This window comes from Anser anser (assembly GCF_964211835.1).
Source record: "Anser anser genome assembly, chromosome: 2".
In the NCBI taxonomy this organism is placed as follows: domain Eukaryota; kingdom Metazoa; phylum Chordata; class Aves; order Anseriformes; family Anatidae; genus Anser; species Anser anser.
In genome coordinates, this window is record NC_139721.1 from 45,949,666 (window position 1) to 45,969,965 (window position 20,300).

The 20,300-nt window shown below is 41.2% G+C and overlaps 1 protein-coding gene across 2 annotated transcripts; it reads right to left on the bottom strand.

The window, feature by feature from the left end:
- Positions 1-9,156: 9,156 nt before the first annotated feature.
- Positions 9,157-19,898, bottom strand: RNF138 (ring finger protein 138). 2 transcript variants are annotated; one of them, XM_083827147.1, is made up of 7 exons: positions 19,277-19,887; positions 18,162-18,327; positions 16,524-16,639; positions 14,954-15,022; positions 14,366-14,471; positions 13,416-13,523; positions 9,157-12,013 (listed from the first exon to the last, which is right to left on the bottom strand). In XM_083827147.1, the coding sequence occupies exons 1-7, from the start codon at positions 19,381-19,383 to the stop codon at positions 11,945-11,947; spliced, it is 741 nt and encodes a 246-aa protein (XP_083683273.1). In that variant the 5' UTR covers positions 19,384-19,887; the 3' UTR covers positions 9,157-11,944. The 2 variants fall into 2 exon arrangements, with proteins under 2 accessions (XP_083683273.1, XP_083683272.1); XM_083827146.1 differs by lacking the exon at positions 9,157-12,013 and adding an exon at positions 12,045-12,439 and having other exon boundaries at positions 19,277-19,898.
- Positions 19,899-20,300: the final 402 nt, after the last annotated feature.

The following is a 20,300-nucleotide window of genomic DNA, read 5'->3' on the forward strand; positions in this document are numbered from 1 at the left end:
ATTTTTTATTTTTTATTATAAGGATGATTAAACACTGGAACAAGTTGCCCAGAGAGGTTGTGGAGTATCCATCCTTGAAGATATTGAAGACCCAGCTGGCCACAGCTCTTAGCAACCTGCTGTAGGTGACCCTGCTTCGAACAGGGGGGGTCACACCAGACAGTCTCCAGAGGTGCCTTCCCACCTCAGCCATTACGTGACTCTGAATAAAGCTGGCACTAAAACACTCGGAAAAGCTGAAAGCTAGTAAGACACTTGGCAGTGAAGACTTTAATATATGAATTATGTAGTTTGTAGCAGAAAGTGAAAATGGTAAATGTGTGCACATAAAAAAATCTGCCAGTAACATGATTTCAGAATCTTGCTTTTAGAAAAGGCAATACTGTTTCTATTGTTGATAAATGTGAGACACTATTTGTCAGTAAATCAGGTGGTGGCATTCTTCTGTCTTTATGTAAAAATTCCTCAAATTAATTTTTAAAATGTTAGTATAGCTATTGTACTATCACCCTTGTCACTGTTTGGAGTTTTATCTTATTCCAACTTCATTCTTCTCTTTACTAACTGACAGGGAGTGTTGAAATTGTCACTTAAGTTCCCTATTATGCTTAAATTTTAGGTACTTGTGGTAATTGTATGATCAAACTTGGCTAGCTATTTATTTTCCCAGACTAGTTATCTGGCTAGAATTTCATAAAAACTAAAATGGCATTTAGATTTTGTACTGTAAAGGAAAAAAAAAAGAAAAAGAATTCTACATGATTATATAAAAATGAATAACATTTCTCATACTAGTATCAGAACTGATAACAAACTGGTTGGTCTCAAGCATTTGCCAAGCCAAGCCAGTTTTTAGCTGCTCAGATCCATACTTATTACATTGTTGATCCACTGAGAAGCAGCAGTTGTTGATATCATTATTCTTACAGGATTAGCTTTTTCCTACAAAAAATAGTACTAAATATCGTAGTCCTCTAGCCAACAACAATGACACTGTCAATTGTTATCGGATCAGTAGTATTTGGAAGGCTAGAAAGCTTTTTTTTTTTTTTTCCTGCAAGTTCAGCAGTCCTTGAATTCTGCCTGCTGCCTTCTGCAGCTCCTGGGTGAAGCCAGTAATTCTCTTTTTGGAGGCTCTGTAGGTTAGACTGGCTATGGCTATAGTAACAACCACTTTGAACCAACTGGAACAGATTTCTAAATCAAAGGATTTGGTGCTAAGAACCTGGCATCTATGCTGTACACATTTCAAAGGGTTTTACTTCAGCCAAGCTCTGATCTGATCCCAAGGATTGCAAGTCAGTGGTGGCAACTGGACTGCATTAAGCAAGGATTTGAAGCACATATTCTGGTTTAGTTTCAGACCAAAGGAATTCAATTTATATGCTCCAACACTGCTTTGTGATGTGAACTAAAGTATGGTAAGTGGGGATGATGATGATACTTGTTTAAAAATACACTTCTGATCCAAAGTAAAAGACTACTATAGCTGCAAGCATTGTTCCTTGATTATATTACCTTATAAATGCCTTACAGTGAACTCAAAAGAACAAAAACATTTTTTGGTCTGGTCACTTGGTGTTGGAAGAAAGCCTAGAAGGCTGTTTTTCTACTTCTTTGGTCCCCTCTACATGTAACTAATCAAGACAGTCTGCTCTCTGTTCCCACATCCCCACCTATAAGATGCATCAGCCAGCACTGAGACCTCACGCCAACCTCTTTACAATAGGAGATACAAGGATGATTTTCCTGTCACAAAGAAGGGCTCAATAAACCTCTATGTCATGATCATTGCTGCTTGGAGGACTGTATAAAAAGTGTGTTACCCAGAGAAAACACTAGAAAGTGCTGGAATTGGTATGGTAACACGAAAGAGAGAAGGCACAGATGAAGGTAACCGCTGCACACAGTTAACCAATGCAGCTAACCTTGCATTGTTATACAGTCCATATACGTGCTTTTCTTCCAGTTCATTCAGCTTTTCAACCAGTTATCTATTATAGAAAAAAAAAGAAAAGAAAAGAAAGAAACAATAGATAGTTAAACAATATATGAACAACAGAATGTCTGGAATTCTAAGTCAGAAGTTCTTGCATAAAGTCCAATGTCCTCCATGAAGTAGCTAAATGGAGTTTTAATACATGCTGAGACAATGGTAATAAATAAGTGGGCAGTCTTCAAGAAGTTGTGCTTTTTGTTTGTTTGTTTGTTATTTATTTGTTTTTTAATTTAATTGGAAAAAAGCTTTTCAATTGAGCTTATCTACTTTTGTGACCATGTTCTCTACAATAACACCTTGCTTTATCACTGACTTTCTGTGTTCAGGCAATATACCTACCCCTTATTTTACTAAAGGGTTTTGCTACATGACTGTATTTTACTTTAAAGATGAAAAGCACTCTGTGCCATATCATACTTCTAAGACCAAGGTCCACAGTAGGAAATAACAGTATTACTGGAGATGAATTAATGAAGGATAGTGAAACTTATTTGAATAGGTGGTGTGCATTTTCAGATGTACAAAAATAATGGCAGTCTTACATTATGAATTTATTCAACAATTACCAGGACATATAACAGCCAAAAGTAACACATATCCTTTCTTGACCCAGTCAGGGAGCTGTGGATTCCAAGGATGTTGTTTCCATTACCATTTTAATCTGCGGGTAGTTTCCACTGACTAGAAGCTCTGTATTTGAGGAAAAGAAGGAAAACAGAATGAGCAGGTCTTTAGCTGGTTGATTCTAGTCAATTAGATTTTGCCCCGTAGACCCACATGCTCCTGTGCTGGTAGTACAAGCAGTGACAAGGAAAGACATCAGAAATCAATGTGGAGGTTGCTGCAGAAGTCCTGCAGTGACCTCTTGGATCCCTGTCACCAGGCAGATGGGCAACATCACAGAGCAGGCTGCATGTTCCCTTGGACAGACAATGTCTCCTAGTGTCTGCAGGGCAGCACCATCGCAGGTGGGCACTACTGCACCACAGGTAGTAATGATAATCCTGCAGTCCTTATCCTGCTGCTTTGTTGCAGAATAAGAAACATTCACCAGGCATTGCCCAATGCAGACGGAAAGCTACACCTGCTTTAGACTGCTTAGTAAAGCTAGATCTGGGGGTAAGAACCCAGGAACAGACAGTAATGCAGTAAAGACATACTGGGAAAATAAAAAAAAAAAAAAAGTGAAGTACACAAGAGCTATAAAAAGTCCTACTTTTCTTGCAGGTGCTCTTTATAAAGCCAGAGGAACTTAATTTCAAAATGCAATCTCAGCTAGCTACAAAGAACCATAAAGACAATAAAAAATAGCTCTAGATGAACAGAGATTTTCTAGCATTTTTGATAGGTAGTTTTATACTTGGTTAGTTTTGTTGATCTGTGTTTCAGCACAGACGCTTTGATAATTTTGCCATCAGTATACTGCTCAGTGAACAACTGTGATTCATGGCTGCTTGTTGACATTTGGGTGAAACCTAACTGATTGTGAGTTTCAATGTGAACTTAAGTGATATGAATTAATTAAGTAATCTTGAAAATAGCTGGCTTGTAGTGCATTGTGTACCCCATTTAGCAGTGCTTGTAGAGCTATTGTTAAAGAGCAGGAGGATACTCAAATGGTCTATTACTCTCAGATAGCAGATTGTTCCTTGCCCATCTCAAACTTCTTGTGTTATCTTGCACAAATTAGCTTCACTTTTTCAGTTAAACTCATGAAAGGGGATAACACTGAAAAGCTGTCTCCTTGGCTGATGAGGCACAAGCACCAATAAAGATAAGGGCTGTCAGATAAACCTGCAAGATAAGAGACCTTCATCCAAATCCAAAACGTTTCAAGTTGAACATGTAAGTATTTCAAGTTAAGAAACTCCAGTGTTTACAAACCCAGCAGGCGTCTAATGGAAATCATGTAAGAAAGTGAAAATTACAACAGATACCAAATACAGGTGTTCTGTCTTCTTGCAGAGGAGCAAACCTGGCACAGGCTGCCCAGAGAAGCTGTGGATGCCCCGTGCCTGGAGGTGTTCAAGGCCAGGCTGGATGGGGCTTTGGGCAACCTGGTCTGGTGGGAGGTGTCCCTGCCCATGGCAGGGGGGTGGAACTGGGTGGTGGTCTTTAAGGTCCCTTCTGACCCAAACCTTCCTATGATTCTATGAAATACAATGTTTGCTTTCATTAATAGTTACCAAGAATATGAAACAAACCTTCAGCTTCCCCCCACTACAGGGGAATTAAAAAGCAACATTAATAAGCATCCAGATGAAGCCTGGGTGTACACCATTTTACCCTTTACTGCCCACTGCCACTTCAGATGTACTTTAACCGTTCTCTTTTCCTTTGTGTGAGAAAAGTGTCTTTCAGAAAATAGGTAATTACTCACACAGGATTACACCTCTCCCCCTCCGCTGGAACCCGAACCACATCTGACATGTTTTCACACAAGTGCGTTTTAAGGCAAGCACAAATGAGGGTAACGCACAAAGTAAACAGTGAGCAGGGTGCAGCCCTACAGTGGCTGGAGCTGGCCACAAAGCATCACACCACTCCAAGAGCCCGCTCCAGGGACACTTCGCTCTCTTTCAGATGGCAGAGCGAGAGACGTGGCTGGGAGAATTTCTCTCTTCACTCCGGAGGCCGGCAGCAACCCCAAACTATTGAGCGTGCAGGCAGAGAGCAGTTCACCAGGCCTAAGTAATGCGGGGGGTACTGAAGCCTCCCTGCAGCTGGCAGCGGGCACACCTCGCCACTTCACCACCACAGCAGTGTGTGAGCAGCTCAACCCAGGTGTGATGAGCGAGGTCGATGGCATGGGTGCAGTTTCATAAAGCAAGGAGTCAAAAATCAGCGATATTGCTCGTTAGCACAGAAAGCAACAGTCCTCAGATGCCCCCTTGTGATTCCTGGCTGCACTACTACAACGCTTTCGTTGTAAAGACCTCTAAAGAAGGCATTTGGGGAAGGAGGGAACTTGCAAGGGAAAAGCTTTCATGACCATGCTACTTTCTGTGTCCACTCGTCACCCGGGGAGCACTCAGCTCTTCCCAGGGCACCGTCCTGGGTGAGCACAGCTTACTTGCCCAGGTGATGAAACACACTTTATGAGTTGCAGGTTTTAAAGTGAATTAGAAATATTCTTACTGGGATCATTCCAATCTACAGAAAGCCTCTCAACCCCTAAAACATGTAAAAGATTTATTATGTTTTATGAAATGTCTGGATAGAAATATATCTAAAAGTGTCTAGGAGTATAGCTACTTAGTGAATTAGCATCATTATATCCTCCACTTACTCAGAGACAACCCAAAAATATTCAGTGCCCTCTTGTGGCTTGAATTATGAAAGAAGAAAAATTCATAAAAGAAACTATTGAAGTTTTGAACAGTCTCACAGCTGAGATGGCACATACATTGCACTTTCTCTAGGACTGCTGCTGCAACAGCTACTCTGGAGAATGGCCTGACGAAGGGCCTGGAGCACTTCTCCTATGAGGAGAGGCTGGGAGAGCTGGGCCTGCTCAGCCTGGAGAAGAGGAGGCTCAGGGGGAGCTCATCAATGTCTGTAAATACCTGAAGGGAGGTGCCAAGAGGACAGAGCCAGGCTCTGTTCAGTGGTGCCCAGTGCCAGGACAAGAGGCCATGGGCACAAACTGGCCCACAGGAGGCTCCCTCTGAGCACCAGGCAGCACTGCTTTATGTGTGGGTGGCAAAGCACTGGCACAGGTTGTCCAGAGAGGCTGTGGATCTCCCTCCCTGGAGATCTTCCAAAGCCACCTGGACACGGGCCTGAGCACCCTGCTCTGGGTGGCCCTGCCTGAGCAGGGCGTTGGATCAGATGGCCTCCAGGGGTCCCTTCCAGCCTTAAACACTCTGGTATTATGAGAAAAAAAGCCACCGTCTTCTTATTGTCTTTGGTACATACCTGCAAAACCACAAAACCCAGCTCAAGTTTTTTTGAAAAACAAGCGCCTGTTATGGGGAATGAGCTGGTCTGCATGAGATACTTTGATTTTAAACTTAATCCTAATCTAAAAAGATACCACCACCTACCACCCCCACAAGGAGAACAACAAAATAAATACTTTTAGCTTGATGAGGAGACAGGACCAACAACTTTGATTAACAAATCTGACCAGTAAGACTTTCAGAGTCTTTCAAACTGCAAACCCATTTTGAGAAAGAAAAACTCCAGCCATAGCAGTAAACGTAGCAGGATAACTCTGAAAGGTATCGATGTCGAGTTTCTTAGATACTCTATTTACCCCTGAGGCAGACATCAGCCCCAAGATACTGAGGGTGGAGCCACAGGTACTTATAAAGTATACAGAATATGAGACAATACTTAGTAGCTAAGTAATATAATCTTAGCTATTTAATTGTTGATTACTTTAAAAGACAGAAAGGAGAGTGGAAGGAATGCGTACATGGGGAAGACTTCTGAGAGTTGCTGCAGGGAAAGACATACGGAGGGAGGAAAACAAAGAGAGGGAGAAATCCAAGAATACAGAAAGAGAATATAAAGTAATAGTGAGGAACGCTTTTCCCAGTGGCTAACCGTTCTCACAAGCTTAAGCAAATTCAAAAGAACAGTATTTTGTCACTAAACCCTAGGAAATGACCTGCAGCTTCATGGAGCTGAGGAACGCATCTTAAACGTATACAATTTCCTACAAAGATTTAAAACAGAATTAGATGATTTCTATGGGATGCATTTGACAGTGATGATTTTTTTTCTTTCAATTTCTTAACAGCTTGGGGGGTGGAGAGTAAACAAATGAAAATTTACTTTTTTTTTTTTTTTTTTAGAAGCTCTTTCCTGTCCATAGAAACAAAGCTATAGGACTGGGAAAGGGGAGTGGGGGGAGGGGAGTGTTACAGCCAGAACAATGCTGCTTGGGGAAGGAAAATTAAGAAGCGAAGACTGGCCCTTTCCAAAGCAGACTTACAACTTAAGCACAGTAACAGTCCAAGCTTACTTCTTGCATGAGAGGAAAAAAATGTCAACCAGAGGCTGGTAATTCACTGGGAAGTGGCAATTTTAACACTATTGCAAAGCCTTTTTATAGTAGAGGCTCTGAATTTTGTCTTCTACATATATTCATTTATACATATAACAGGACATAGAAGAGATTTTTAAAAGTGAGTTTGTGTTCCATACTGAGAAAAAACTATATAGCGTTTCTGTCCTTTCATCACTAGTTTCCTACAATTCTAAAAGAACCTTGAAGATGCTTTTCACAGAATTGGCAAAGGCTGGAGGGGACCTCTGTAAATCACCTGGTCCAGGCAGGGCCACCCAGAACAGGGTGCCCAGGCCCATGTCCAGGTGACTTTTGAAGATCTCCAAGGAGGAGATCCACAGCCCCTCTGGGCAACTTGGGCCAGTGCTCTGCCACCCGCACATGAAGCAGTGCTGCCTGGTGTTCAGAGGGAGCCTCCTACGTTCCAGTTTGTGCCCACAGCCTCTTGTCCTGGCACTGGGCACCACTGAACAGAGCCTGGCTCTGTCCTCTTGGCACCTCCCTTCAGGTATTTACAGACATTGAAGAGATCCCCCTGAGCCTCCTCTTCTCCAGGCTGAGCAGGCCCACCCAGCTCTCTCAGCCTCTCCACACAGGAGGAAGGGCCTGGAGCACTTATCACCTTCACAGCCCTTTGTTGGACTTTTCAGTATGTCCGTGCCTTGTACTAGGGAGCCCAGAACTGGAGAAAGTGCTCCTGGTGTGGCCTTACTAGTGCTAAGAAGGGAAGGATCACCTCCCTCGACCTGCTGGCAATGCGTTGCCTGATGCAGCTCAGGATACCATCAGCCTTCTTTGCCGCAAGGGCGCGTTGCTGGCTCATGTTCAACTTGGTGTCCACCAGAAATCCCAGATTCTTTTCTGCAAAGTGTTTTCCAGTTTCGTGGCCCCCAGCTTGTATATGTGCATGGGGTGGTTCCCCCTACAGGTGCAGGACTTTACACCTCTCCTTGTTGAGCATTATGAGGTTCCTCTTGCAAGATATCCTTGTAGCTCTCCTTGTCTGTAATAAAACAACTTTGGGTGCAGGTTCTAGTGTCATTTCACAAAGTGCATAGTATTTACAAGACCCAGCAAAGAGTACATGCTTTGAGAATCCATGAATTCACATGTGTTTCAGCATAAAACACAGGATACTAAAAAAATACTCTAGAAACACTTATATATAGCACTCTCGTGTTCAAATCCCATTGGTCTCAGAAGTAACATCTAAAGAGGGGACCGAAAAATGCTTCCCAAACACAGAATACATTCTAGCCCTAACTACCTGTCAGAAGACAAAACAAGTGACCCCTTGTGTCCTTGGGAATGAAGTCCTGGCTTAGGACTAGAGCAGGACGAAGAGGAGTTCTACGGAGCTCACTTATCCTATTATGAACGCACTGACAATGAGAATTAAACACACTGAGTACATTCTCTCTACATAATGAAATATACTTTGCTACAGTAAAAGAAAATTAAATGGAATCTCTAACAAAGGGCTTATAACCAGATTTAGGTGGTACAATAATCTGTTTAGAGCTCACAAAACTACATTCTAAGGAGAAAGAACAATAAACTAATAAAAACTAAATTTATATATTTTGCCATATTCTATCATTCAAAATAAGATGTTAACTCAAATGTCTTAACCATATTATCATGTTTATGATCCTTGAATGCAAAACCACAAAAAATAACCAGGAGTTTTTCTGCTCAAAAATACAGGGGCAGAAGGGTAAATCACCCGCATGCCACCAAGCTGGTCCAAAAATTCAGCCAGCCCAAACCTATCAACTAGTCTTTCCTCAGAAGAACATTAACTCTTTTCAGTAAGTCTACTTTCAAATAACAAGGTTTTCTATCAGTGCCAAGTGTTACATACATCTTTCCTTCTTTTAGGAGGTTATTGTTCTGTTAACATCACATGGGACAGCAACGTACTAATGTGTGAGGGAGGAAAGGCTGCATGAGTAACAGTTTTGTCCAACCTATCACCGTTTTTGCTTCATGGAAAGATCTTATGATGTGATTTCAGGTAGCTTGTCAGCTCATGAGAGGATCATGAGCCAAGATCAAACTCATTAGTTCCAGCAACATACTATGAAGGCATATGAATGACAATTAACTGAAGTTTACAAAGCATCTGGAAAGGAAGAAGCAGTGTCAAAGGAATTGATCATCTTTATTATGCAACAAAGAGACAAATAGAAAATAAAATATTTTAATCAAAAAAACCAAAACAGAAGGTAAAATTCAAACATAATGTAGCATATTGAAACCATACACAATGCAGCCTGAACATGAAAACATTTTTCAACAGCAATGTCCCAGTAAAGGTTTTATGTTCTGCGTGTAAGCATGACCTATTACAAATATACAGCTTTTTGTGAACGTTTTAAGTTTCAGTGAGAAAGATCATGACCAGCAGCAGCATATTTGATCAGATCGTTCATTTTCATTAAATGCTTACCTAGTGAATGTACTGGATGCAGTATCTTCATATTAGAAGTATAAAACATTAACCAAGGCAGCGCCTACCAATACAGATCTTAGTATATGCAAATAAAGAGGATAAACATTTTGCAAGGTTTTTTTATATTGCATTTATAGCCATTTGTTGCTTTAAAACGTGCATTTGAGTCTTTCAACGTTTAAAGATGACCAAAATGCTACTTCAGCAACTATGCACCAAGTGACAACTAATTATTGCTATATAAAAAACATATTTCCCAGAGTTTTAAAGTAGATGTAAATTTATTTGCAATTCTCAAGGTATGTTCAAGTAACAGAAATAACTAGTTCCAGTGTCCAAGAGGTGTTCTGAATCTGTATTGGCTATAGGCATTTTTTGCCAGATCAGACAAATATTTCACTGAATTTAAAAAAAGTTTCATATAACTATTAAATTCCTTAGAAAATTTACGCAGCAATAAAAACCAAACACCATGGTCATTTTATTTTAAGAAGTTACACCTTTAGTATCAGGCTACCTTGAAATTTCTTTCTCTTTAAGGACAGTATTTCATAGCTAGCCTTACAGAGGAGCAGAGAAAAAAAATCGAAAACTTTTCAGTTAGATCACATTTGGAGTGAACCACACCAAAACAGTATGTGGTCAAAACAAGCACTAGAGCTTAGAGTGAGAATACTCAGATAGGAATACGGAGGCAAACAAGGAAGGTGGAGCACCAGATCAAATTCTGGCCTTTTGTCAAAATACTGTATCAAGCCAGTAAAAAAATACTATGCATGTTTTATAAAAGGGATGTTAACTTTTAGACGCCTCTGAAATAGCTGATTTTAGCTGTATTTTAGCCAGCTATGATTCCTTCAGTGATGTTTTAGACTTTTTAAAAATAGAAGATAGACATTTCAAGTTACAATGTATAGCATTTTAGTTCCAACATTCAACATATTATAACTAGGGTTCAGTTTTGAAACCCATTACATTGTAGAATGAGGCATTTCAACCTTAACAGTTTTAGAATAAGAAATGCTCTAGTATTTAAAGAATAATCAAAACCCTGGAGAGCAAATGGGAGAGAGGGTACAAGAAGCAGATTGTACTTCTGCTGCACAACTGATATTATTACATATAACTCATTAACTAGACTAGAAAAACTACTGAGTATGCTCTTCACCACATATACAGTACACGTTACAAACAACAGTTTGCCAATGGATGATAGTAACGCAACATGAAGAGTCAGTCCTAAAAGGTATATATTCAGAACTCTGAACCTCCAAAAAAGTTATCTGTGCAGCTTTATTTCCCATTCCTCCCATTAGTATTAAATATCTGAACGTTATTTTAAAAAATTTATTTTCCATTTGAATTCAAAATTGCCTAGGTGATTTTCTTCTCTGATTTTAATAGCTGTCTTGCTGGGGGTATGGTTATCTAAAATAGGAGTATGTTGTTAATTATTTTAAAAGAAGCTTTTATTCTCAACTGTTTTTTCAAGCGTTCAGATGCAGTAGGTGTTGAAGTTTTAAACAGTTTTACCAAAATAAACAAGTTCATTTCTGAGCACTGGTAGGTCTGAAGCCAATTAGTTCTCTACTTACGCAGTCTCCCAAGAAAGACAGGACAGAACCAAACTTAAATTCTTAAAACAACTGTAGAAGTTTTTAAAAAAGCTCCAGAAATATGAAAAACTAGCTGGCTACAGTCATATATTAAGAAAGCATACCTTTTGCATGCCATCTTGGATTGCTCAGAAAATATATTGGGAGCACTGTCTTCATTAATAGTTGGGAGTACAGGGAAAACTCTTCATCCAGTTTACTAAGCAAGTGTCCTACTTCAGTTATGCTCAAAGAGGGAAAACATAGATGTAATTATTCCCAGGCAATGGTATCATTCTTTCTCAGTGAAAATGAAAGAAACCTCCTCTGCATTGCTGATCTATACAAAACAAGTATTCTGATTTCTTACATTGGCATTATTTTCATTTACATAGCAATGGTAAAAAACAAATCACAACATCAAATAAAACTTTGTCCTTGGGCAGGAAGAAGAAAAAATGATTATCTCACAGCTATCTTAGTAGATGAAAAATGAACTTAAAAAAAAAAATCGACAGTGCAACAGAGCATCTTTGCATCGCTTTCCAACATGCTGTTTTCAAATTGTTACTGGTCAGTTAAAATATCTGTCATTAACATAAGAAACTTTGTAATTAACAGAGTAGTAAAAGTTAAAGACAATCAAGACAACTGTGAGATGTTCCGAAAAGGTCCCTAATTCCACCGGGACAGATCTCAGTAAAAATATCTAGTTTGAGTTTTAGTAAAATCACTTATGAAAAGTCCTTATCGGCGTGGAAAAAATTAAGCCTGAAAACTAGTTACTGGGTACCATTTTTATTAATATACGCTCCAGATTACCAACAGAATTAATACATTTTTTTCTCTCAGCCAGCAAGATGAAGGGAGCCTATACTTTAAAAGTTCACATGACAGGATTCTTGAACTGCGTTTTGGTATTGGGCTTCTTCATCAAGCTGAAGATTCTAAACAAAATGAAAACATCATCAAAATACTCAAATATTCAAATACTCGAGATGCACCAGAGTCTTTACTTTAATCATTCATTTTCCACATTTTTACATAGGAATTGGCATGTGGTACTTGGTGGTACTTGACTGTTTATGTTGCACAGTATCTTTTATTTAACCAAGTAAGTACAAGATCCACGAGACAGGAGAAGAATGAGATGAGTGGGACAAGGCTCATTAAACAGAAGGGTCCATCTTCTCTTCCTGGCTCAATTACATTGCAGAATAGTCAGCTCAGGAAAGCTGACTGTGTCACACAATTCTTACACCAGGGTTTCCAACAAGCCATAACCTTCTCCATTAATAAATACTAGACGTGATCCCCAGGCAACAGTAATCATAGATTGTAGAGAATATACTGCTTAAATTGAGAAAGCAAACCTGTATCACAAAAGATGGGTGGTTAACCCTGCTACTTTTGGAAAGCTATATTCCAAGATGTTAACGTGCCAGTGTAATACACCTTTTTAGTGCAATTCTGGCAGCTTCTTCAAATCGTAATTCCAACCACCAGTTCTACATCCTCAAACACGCAAGATGCACTCATGTTGAAGAGCCCAGTCCTGAGTCAATCTCCAGGCTCTTCTTATCTTTGTCACAGATCACTCAACACAAAGAACATACCTTATCATTGTGTTCATTACCATGTGAGGCTGCCTATGCCTCAAATACTATGTTTGTCCCACCCAAGGCTAAAGCAGTGCACCCCAAAGTCTGTTAAATACTCTAGAAACTACAGCTTGAACTCTCCAGAGACCTGATCCCGCATGTAGGTCTCATCTGTCTGACTTGACTTATGATCCACCCAGTGACTAACAATCTGCTTATGTAGTTTTGCATCTACTCCAGGGCCACTTACTCAAAGTGAGCCTGAAAGAAGACAACCAGACCAATGATTCAATGTCACATCTCTTTTTCACATTGCAGACCCTCTCACAACATACTGAAAGAGAGGCTGTAGCAGAACACCAGCTTGTAAAGCTGCACTTTTGAGTCCTGAGAACTATGGTTTAGCCACTTCTGCCGTGATAGCTGCAAAATGGCAATAAAACAGAGTAGCATATTTTCCTCAGAAGCAGAAGTAATAGACTGTTATGAAAGAACAAATAGTTTAGACTGAGAACACTAAGCTAAAGACTTAAGCTACCAGTTTGGAGCATAGCTTAAGTGTTGACAACATCTATTCCCAGTAGCATTCCATACAGATAACACAAAGTTAAGAACAGACAGGCCTACTTCTGACTTCTGTCCAGAGCAGCAACATAGTGTGAAGCACAAATTTTTTATTTGGCAGTTGTACTTCTAGAAAAAAAAGTTACTATTTGTTCCCATACATATCAAAGACAAGAAAGCTTACCACAAATTCTCCATAGTCAAACTGGTGTCTCAGATTTAGATGGCTAACAAGATTTCTGGTAACCTGGTTAGAATCTGCCCAAGGAAGAGATACACAAATAGGGCAGATCTGAATTTGGGAGAAAAAGAGAGAATTAAAAAAAAAAAAGTTACTGGTAATTCAGAACGCATTAAAAACATGTTCTACAGGAATAACTAGACTACTACTTATCCACTATCAAAATACAGTAAAAAATGTTTACAGAAAATATAGTTTTAGGTATTCTTTTCCTCAGTGGTGTAACATTCAAAAATTAAATTTCAGCTTGCCAAATTTGTTAGTGTTTCTCTAAGAAGTGGAGGATTATCACTTCTGTCTGGCACTCCCTTCACCAATTTCCATTGCTTAAAATTTAGAAAAGAAAGTAATCACTGAATCCTACTTACTGTTTGGAAGGATTTTCATAGAAATGAGATGATCAAGTAAGTGAAAAGAAAAAATAACAACTCCTAAACATTCCTAAAAATTCCTACATTTGAAAACCAAACAGATTTTTCTCCTCCACTCCTTTTAATAACCTAAGTAACCTTAGGTTACTTCCCAGGTAACTGTAGGTTTCACATGAAACAACAGTTATGTTACAAATGAGATTCTGTAAAAACAGGTCTGGATTACTAAATGAAAAGGAGCTAATGTCAAGCTTAGAAGCTGAGTTTGTTTCAGCTTGAGATAAATGAGGCAGTTATGTGAGAACTGTCTTAAAAACAAACAGAAGATGGTTAAGTGTTTTCAATTCAAATGCACTGCATTAAGTATAGTGCTTTTCAGAAGTCTATAGCAACCTGTGTAGATATAGACTAGTTACTGCACACTTAAATTAATTTTCACATAATTAAAATGAAAGTAGCTTAAAAGGCATACATCAGTAAAAATGTATTTAAAAAAAAAGGGGGAAGGGGGTGACTACTTACTACAGGAACTATCTGATAAAGATGTCTATTATTACAGTGATCCAACAAGCGCTGTCTGGTAAAATTGGCTTCTTGACACAGGGGGCATTTGAAAGTTGGATGTCCACTGTAAACAGAAATACACAGCATTAAACAGCAAAAAAAAAAAAGTTTTGGAAGTAGTGTTATGAAAAGTTTAATTCATCTGTTATCAGAACTTAGGAAAATAATGACAAATTAACAACAAATAAAACACCGTTAATGACATAACAGTGAACCTAACAGAGCTCCACTGATACTTCCAAACTGCAATTTTAAAACAAATTTATTATTTATACATCTAAATGCATTCTTTTGAAGCTTGGACTGCTTCTTTTTATCCAATTGCAACTACATCCTGTTCTTACTTACTGGGTAATACCTTTTAGTTCAAATCCTTCAGGAAACTACTGAAAAATTCCAATATATGGATGCAAATGAAGAAGAAACAAAAGTTTTTTAAAAAATATTTTTTCTGTAGCTTGTTTTTTGTTCTTTAGTTAGTAGAAGCTTACACTATGATTGTATGGATCTGTTGTAATAGTAAGTATCAGAAAATAAGCAGCCTACCTTGTATCTCCTTGCAGTATTTGATTATTAGCCATCCCTCCATTATCAGATATTGTATCATTCCTGCTACTTTATATGAAATAAAAAAAAAAGTTAAAAGGTTATTATTGTCCTCCACTATCAAGATTTCTTAAAATTTATTAATAACAAAAATATACGTATATATCCATTAAGTCCCATGAATTTCAAGGCAAAACATAAAATGGCACACATTTTAACTTTCACAACTTTTCTTTTGGATCAAAGCATGTCTCAGTATCTAGTTACCATGGTGACCCTCAGTGGAATACCACACAACTTTATAGGAAATTGGTACACAATAAAATAGGCATTTAGTCAACAGTAATGGTAATGGAGTTTACAACCACGCAACTCAGAAGGCATTTTGAAGTATGAGAGCATAAGACAGGTAGTATTTTATAATTTTTTTTTTACTTATGGCTATGTAAATAGTCATTTAACTACCACGTGGTTGCCTGAGTTATTTACAACTTTCAACTACAGCAAGAACAATTTCCTCATGCTGTGCACAATATCATTTTCCTAAAATAAGAGTGACAAACAGCAACATTTTAGAAAGTACATTTAACCATATATGCACCTCAAGTTATGCCAGAAGAGGCAGCTCAGATACACTGACAACCCTAAGGCCATGAATATTTATTATCACAAATCTGGTCACAGTACATTTCTTATACTTCTATAATGTTACAGGCACAGGTATTCTACTGTGGCATAATCAATAATTGTATAACAGTATCCAGAAACTTCAGTTAAACATTGCTACAAGCTGTTGCCAGAACTAGTTGAACTTCTGCTTTCAGTATACAGATGGACTGAAAACCAAACACACAGAAGTTCAGTGTGCTAAAAATAGGATGTCAACACACAGTAAATAAAGCACAAGCTATATGTAATAAAAATCTCCATGAAACTAGTATGTAAAAATGGTCTTCAAAAAACCTCCCTCCCGCCATCTCTTCCCTCCCCCTAACCCCTCAAAAAACTCCACAACCAAAACAAAACACATCAGTCAGAAGGTATGAGGAAGAAAGCTCTTGAGCTTTACTGTCTGAAAGCAAACTGGTAAATGGCATTTGATTTTATGGTGTGTAACATGCTGGCATTCCTCATACATTTCGTAAAAGATCAGTTCAAAACAAATTCAACCTGAAAACAAAAGCTTGCACAGTAATGTTTTGAAACAGGATAACCACTAAAACAGACTTATGAAAAGGGAGGGGGGAATAAATGAAGGGAACTTCCTTGGGGCTAGATATTATGAAATCTGTTACAAAGCAAGCTGCTCAAATTCTGTCAAAGCAAGGAAAGTAAGTTGGAAATACTATATTTTTTTTAAAAGAGCCCCTAGAAGACATTCCAAGCCAACATGTAGAAAGGTTTTCTTCTGTATGCTGAGTAAAGAAAAAGATCTGGAAAAACTGTCATTTTTTGAAGTGTAATATAACAGAAAATAATTATTACTAAAAGAAAACATGTCCTGGTAAAAAAAAAAAAATCCTTTGGGGGGAAAAAAGATGCATGGTTATACATAAAACGCCCTGATTACCTGTTCCCTGTTGAATCTTGGGAAATCTGTAAGTTTGGAATAATAGAAGAAACACCATATTCATCCTGATACTTCTTACACGTTTTATAATGCTGTCTCATCCATGAAAATCTAACCTGTAAATGAAATGCCAAATTATTCAAATCGTACTGAATAATCCAGGGACAGAAGGAAGAGAATTCTGCCAACAGAAAGCAATGCACGTAGGGATTATTTAGACATCATATGCAGCAGAAACTCTTTAACTTGTGCCTCCCCTCTCGGGATGAACATTTTCCTTCCTAGCATAAGATCTTCAACTCCTTTTTTTCCCCCTGTAGAGCTTCTGTCACTGTGAGAAAGGAGAATGTTTCCACACCCCAAACCCTCTACAGCCAGACAACTGAGAAAGCTCTCACAGGGGTGCAAGATGTGAGTAAACTCCACTTGACTGAAACAAAACCATGGGAACTACACCTCTCACATCCAAGATCAATTACTGATGAGCTACTGTGGGGAGGGGACCTGAGGATGGAGGCACCACTTCTCCTTATGTTCTCTGGCCCACTGTTTCTCTGTTCAGAGTGAAATCTTTTTGCAGTAGGAGTGTTATGACAACATACAACTTTCCTCCTTGAGAAAAAAAAAAAAAAAGTAAGAGGAAATGAATGAACAGCAGCTTATAGATGCCTATCCATTTTAGATGCAAGTAAGACAGTAATGAGTCGCCCAGATTTTGTCTGAACAAAGCTGTGCTGGACATGGCCTAAATCAGAATCTCAGGTCCAGCAGCACTCTCAGAAGTGCTTACAGGTTTAGAAGCTGAACAAGACCACATTTCATGAGCCTGTGCCTAAATTTCATTAAAGTTCTGAAGATCATTCTTCCTTTTGATTTACCAACTTGTTATTGTTTCTTTCTCCCATTTGTGTCATATGAATGTATCAGGTGGAACAAAGCAAAAAGCTGATCTTTGCACACTGGCAGACCCAAGACCCAACTGAAATCTAACTAACGTAACGATTACATGGATCGGATGAACTTTGATGTAAATAAAATGGGTTGCTAAAATCCTGGATCCAGTTATAGCAGAAGGCAGATTACTCTAGATTTCAGTGGTGTCAGGATTTCACCCAATGCTCTGATAATGCCCCCACCACAAAGTAAACAGACTGATGTTCTGTGGGGCAGGGAGAAACTCCACATGATTTTATGTTATGTACAGAGTTAATCAAGTAGTGTTTGTTGTTTGTAATTTAAGTTTTGAAGTAACTCTAAGCACTTTCATTTCCCTCCTGAAAGTGTCTGAGGTTTTCCATATACCTCTAACTTCCATTTTCAGTCACCTAACTTTTATTTTGCCAGTTTTATAGCTATATCCAGATTTCTCATTGTTTTGGGGGAAAAACTGGCACCCCACTCAGAAAGTCACTGTAGACAATACAAGATCTTCTCTCAGTTTACATGTTAAGCATACCTAACAGGTACCTAATGGTAGGCGTCACATGCCTCATACATACACAAGCCAAACAAAACTAAGTCCAAACTACTACAGGCTTTTTTTTTTTTTTTTTAGCTCCCAGACATGAATGGCAAACAAGTGTGCCTGTTTAAAAATAAGAACAAGATTATTCAACTTTTTGTAAAGTTTTACTCTACCTGCTTCTCACAGCATCTACAGCCCCCAGAAGCTTTCTTCATATTGTTTTCAACATCTAGAGCCCTTTTGGGATAAGATCTTTCTTTTTTAGTCACACTCCCCCGGCAGAGAGGACAATGTGTTCCACTTTCTCTGATAGCTGTCAAGAAGCACTTCCTGCAAAATCTAAATTGAAAAGTTACCACAAACACAGATTAGCAAAGTGAAAAAAGTTAGATACTTTGTCCTTCAGGAGAGATGAGTGATTACTAGCAAAAAGCAATACATCAGACTACTGAACAAAAATCTTTAGAAGATAGACATAAGAAAAACAAACAGTGCTTACAAAGAAGTATACGGAAATTAGGGGACCCCGGCAATGAATTTTAGGTAAAAATCTTACTATTTTCTGTCTAGTGCTCCAGAGCTGTGCACTGGATTGATCATTAATGATATTAAATGGTGCAGCAACCACGTGACACTGGAAAATCTTATCAGAGTAATTCCTGTTTATTGTCCTTAAGTGGAGCCAAAAATACTGCAAAGCCTCATTTCTGTAGTTTTCCCAAAGATTCCAGTCCATTCACTTTTGCGTTTCTCCCCGGCTTCTTCTTGAAGCCTCGTATACCAACTATCAAAGGTATTTTGCCTTTCTACTAACCGCACTGTGTGGTTAGTAGAAGAGTACTTTGTGATCAAATATTCCTCCAAAAACGCACGGATTTCCACTAGGAATGGACGAAGGGAAAGAGGGAACAACTAACCTACGACCCCGTTCGGAAAGCGAACGGGAAAGCACAAACGAAGCCTGAAAGTGCAATTTCAGTTAGGTTTCTAAGTTGCCTTCGCTTGCAGCTCAGCTCGGCAGGCACCCAGAGGCCGGGGGGGGACCTGCTTCAAGACGTGCCTTTTCTAACCGGGCCGCCACAAAAGAGCCGGGTGCGGGTGACACCTCCGGGGCCGGCCTTACACCGAGCCCTGCCGCTGCCTTACCTCGGGGCGCTGCCCGAAAACCTGAAAACCGGGCGGGGGGGGGGGGAGAAGGAAGGCAGAGAAATAAAGGCAGAGACCCGGGGGAGGCGAGGCGACCGCCTCCGCAGGACGGAGGGGAAGGGAAGGAGGGAGGGATACCCACACATGCTGGCAGTTCGCGGTCCTCACGGGCGTTTTGAACACCTCCTGGCACACGGGACAGTAGAAATCATCCTCGTCGAAACGCTGCGCGGCGGCTTCCCCGGCCATGGCCAGGCGCCGGGGCCTCTCAGCGCGGAGCGGGGGCCAGGCGCCAGCCCCCCCCCCCCACGGGCGCCCCCCGCGGGGCCGCCAGAAGACGGCGGGCGGGCACCTGGCGCCAGGTGGGCGGCGGGGGAACCGAAGGGGCCCGGCACGGCTCGGCTCGGCACGGCTCGGCTCGGCACGGCCCGGGCTCGGCTCGGCACGGCCCGGGCCCGGCTCGGGAAGCGCCGCCGCCGCCCCTCGGCGCTCCCTCCCCGCCCCCCGGCCTCGCTGCTACCTGCCGCTGCCCGCGGAGCGCTGCCGCCCCCGCCGCGGAGCCTGCGAGCGGCTCAGCCGCGGCTCGCCCGGCCCGGCTCCATGCTGCGCCCAGGCCCCGCCGCCGCCGCCACCGCTTCGCCCGGGGGACAGGGGCGGGACCGGGGCCTGGGGCGGGCCTGGGTTTCCATGGCGATCGCCTCCCGGCCCGGCGGGACTCTTGTGACACGGCGGGGCGGCCTCGCCCCGCTCCGCCCGGCGCGGCACGGCACGGCACGGCGCCCCTTCACCCTTCACCTCTCGCCCCGTGCTTACCGCCGGTGCCAGCCCCGCCGCCGGTGCCGGCCCCTTCCCGCAGGCCGCCACCCCGGTCGCGGCCTCGGGCTTAGGGACGGCGGGGAGGGCGCCCATGTCGCCGGGTCGTCCGGCCCCCAGGGGTGCCCGGGTTGCGTTGGCGAAGGGCGGCTTGTCGCCGCTGGCCCCGGCCGCAGGGGCGAGCCGGGAGGCAGGGCTGTGCCCGCCGCCAGGGGGCTCCGCCGGGCCCCCCGTGGCCGTGGGTTTGGGCCTGTGCTCGCACCCCGGCACGGTGCGGCCGCAGGGCCGGTACCGGTGCTGTGCTCCTGACGCTTCTCGGCACACAAAAGTTCATGGAGTTAGGAAAAATCCAA

Bases quoted from the DNA above. Each gene is read 5' to 3' on its own strand.
- RNF138 (XM_083827146.1), bottom strand. From the start codon at position 19,383: ATGGCCGGGGAAGCCGCCGCGCAGCGTTTCGACGAGGATGATTTCTAC. The intron at 18,328-19,276 runs GTGGGTATCCCT...TTTTCAATTTAG, and splicing joins ACCGCGAACTGCCAGCATGT to ATTTTGCAGGAAGTGCTTCT. The intron at 15,023-16,523 runs GTAATCAGGGCG...TTTCATATAAAG, and splicing joins CAAGATTCAACAGGGAACAG to TAGCAGGAATGATACAATAT.